Source organism: Oncorhynchus clarkii, chromosome 24, assembly GCF_045791955.1.
Source record: "Oncorhynchus clarkii lewisi isolate Uvic-CL-2024 chromosome 24, UVic_Ocla_1.0, whole genome shotgun sequence".
Lineage (NCBI taxonomy): Eukaryota > Metazoa > Chordata > Actinopteri > Salmoniformes > Salmonidae > Oncorhynchus > Oncorhynchus clarkii.
Genome location: NC_092170.1, coordinates 32,492,920 through 32,495,419, shown reverse-complemented (window position 1 = coordinate 32,495,419; position 2,500 = coordinate 32,492,920). Strand labels below are relative to the sequence as shown.

The following is a 2,500-nucleotide window of genomic DNA, read 5'->3' as shown; positions in this document are numbered from 1 at the left end:
CCCCATGTCTTTGTCCCAGGTGGACCGTCAGTCTCAGTTCATCCAGGGATACAGAGTTCTGTACAGGCAGACATCTGGCATGTTTTCCCCAGGACCCTGGCAGACCCAGGATGTGAAGGTCCCCTCTGAGCGCAGTGTGGTCCTCTCCAACCTCAAGAAAGGCATTGTCTATGAGATCAAGGTCCGGCCCTACTTCAATGAGTTCCAGGGCATGGACAGTGAGTCCAGGTTGGCTCGCACCACAGAGGAAGGTAAAGAAATCACCATGTTATTTCATGAACATTTTCCTCCGTTCAAGTGGTTTCTATCCACACAGATTTGAGATGACTGTTTGACATGTTTCCTGTAGGGCGCACAATTGTTATGATATCTTAAATGTCGATCACAATAACTGTCTCCTGCTGTGACATTGTGGGGATAGTGTGTGTCTGTGTTCCTGCATGCCACTGTGTAGTTTCCTGAACTTTCTTCTTGATTGTTTATGATTGGTGGTGTTTCTGTTAGCTCCTTCTCATCCATCACCCTGCAACCATGAGCTGAGATATGATTGGACCCAGCGTTCGCTCACTTCCTGCTGGGAGGCGGAGCTGTCGCCCGCAGCCTGACTCTGACAGGGCATGACAGGGCCAGAGAGAGACATGCTTCACACTGATACACGCACACACACACATCCACCCACACACACAGCCTGCGGGATCCTCAATACCTTCCCACTTCTAATGGAGTAGATCTGGGTTTCACGTCATGACCTGTTATACTGGGGAAAGACAGATGATATGGACAGTTCTCTAGCAGTGCATGCTGTTACATATGGACAGTTGTATAGCTGTGCATGCTGTTACATATGGACAGTTGTATAGCTGTGCATGCTGTTACATATGGACAGTTGTATAGCTGTGCATGCTGTACTGATTCATGTGGTGAAGGTGAGTAGTAGGGTAGACAAACATGTGCAGACCAACATAAACACAAACAGATACTCCCTTCCTTTCCCTATACCTCTATATTCAGGCCTTCCTTCCTTTCCCTATACCTCTATATTTAGGCCTTCCTTCCTTTCCCTATACCTCTATATTTAGGCCTTCCTTCCTTTCCCTATACCTCTATATTTAGGCCTTCCTTCCTTTCCCTATACCTCTATATTTAGGCCTTCCTTCCTTTCCCTATACCTCTATATTTAGGCCTTCCTTCCTTTCCCTATACCTCTATATTTAGGCCTTCCTTCCTTTCCCTATACCTCTATATTTAGGCCTTCCTTCCTTTCCCTATACCTCCATATTCAGGCCTTCCTTCCTTTCCCTATACAACCATATTCAGGCCTTCCTTCCTTTCCCTATACAACCATATTCAGGCCTTCCTTCCTTTCCCTATACCTCCATTTCCAGGCCTTCCTTCTTTTCCCTATACAACCATATTCAGGCCTTCCTTCCTTTCCGCTATACCTCTATATTCAGGCCTTCCTTCCTTTCCCTATACCTCTATATTCAGGCCTTCCTTCCTTTCCGCTATACCTCTATATTCAGGCCTTCCTTCATTTCCCTATACCTCTATATTCAGGCCTTCCTTCCTTTCCCTATACCTCTATATTTAGGCCTTCCTTCATTTCCCTATACCTCTATATTCAGGCCTTCCTTCATTTCCCTATACCTCTATATTCAGGCCTTCCTTCCTTTCCCTATACCTCTATATTTAGGCCTTCCTTCATTTCCCTATACCTCTATATTCAGGCCTTCCTTCCTTTCCCTATACCTCTATATTTAGGCCTTCCTTCATTTCCCTATACCTCTATATTCAGGCCTTCCTTCCTTTCCCTATACCTCTATATTCAGGCCTTCCTTCCTTTCCCTATACCTCTATATTTAGGCCTTCCTTCCTTTCCCTATTCAGTTCTGGGCAGAGAGGAGACAGATCTGGCTGCTGTGACAGGCCCATTTACTTCCCTCAGTGGAGGGGCCCTGTCTCCTGTGACGAGTCCATGTATGCTGCGGCGCTATGTACTGCCTCATCTCACACTCTCACACACACACACACACACACACACACACACACACACACACACACACACACACACACACACACACACACACACACACACACGAGGCCATGGGACAGACACTGTGAGGCCATGGGACAGACACTATTAGTCCATGGGACAGACACTGTGAGGCCATGGGACAGACACTGTGAGGCCATGGGACAGACACTATGAGGCCATGGGACAGACACTGTGAGGCCATGGGACAGACACTGTGTGGCCATGGGACAGACTGTGAGGCCATGGGACAGACACTATGAGGCCATGGGACAGACACTGTGAGGCCATGGGACAGACTGTGAGGCCATGGGACAGACACTATGACACCATGGGTTTGGAGAGTTATTAGCTAACATTATTAGAGTCATGACTCACCACTCCATGACTCTACCTTACTGTATGTCTTTCACTTTGCTACTCCTTTTCTTCATCCCTTTTATCTTTCTTCTTCTCTCTGGTCCATCT

The 2,500-nt window shown here is 47.2% G+C and overlaps 1 protein-coding gene across 1 annotated transcript in view; it reads left to right on the top strand.

The window, feature by feature from the left end:
* Positions 1-2,500, top strand: part of LOC139382322 (roundabout homolog 2-like) — a 366,464-nt gene that overhangs the window by 293,552 nt on the left and 70,412 nt on the right. The window contains exon 15 of the mRNA XM_071126242.1: positions 20-251. Coding sequence (XP_070982343.1) covers positions 20-251 — 232 coding nt within the window. The remainder of the gene's footprint in view (positions 1-19; positions 252-2,500) is intronic.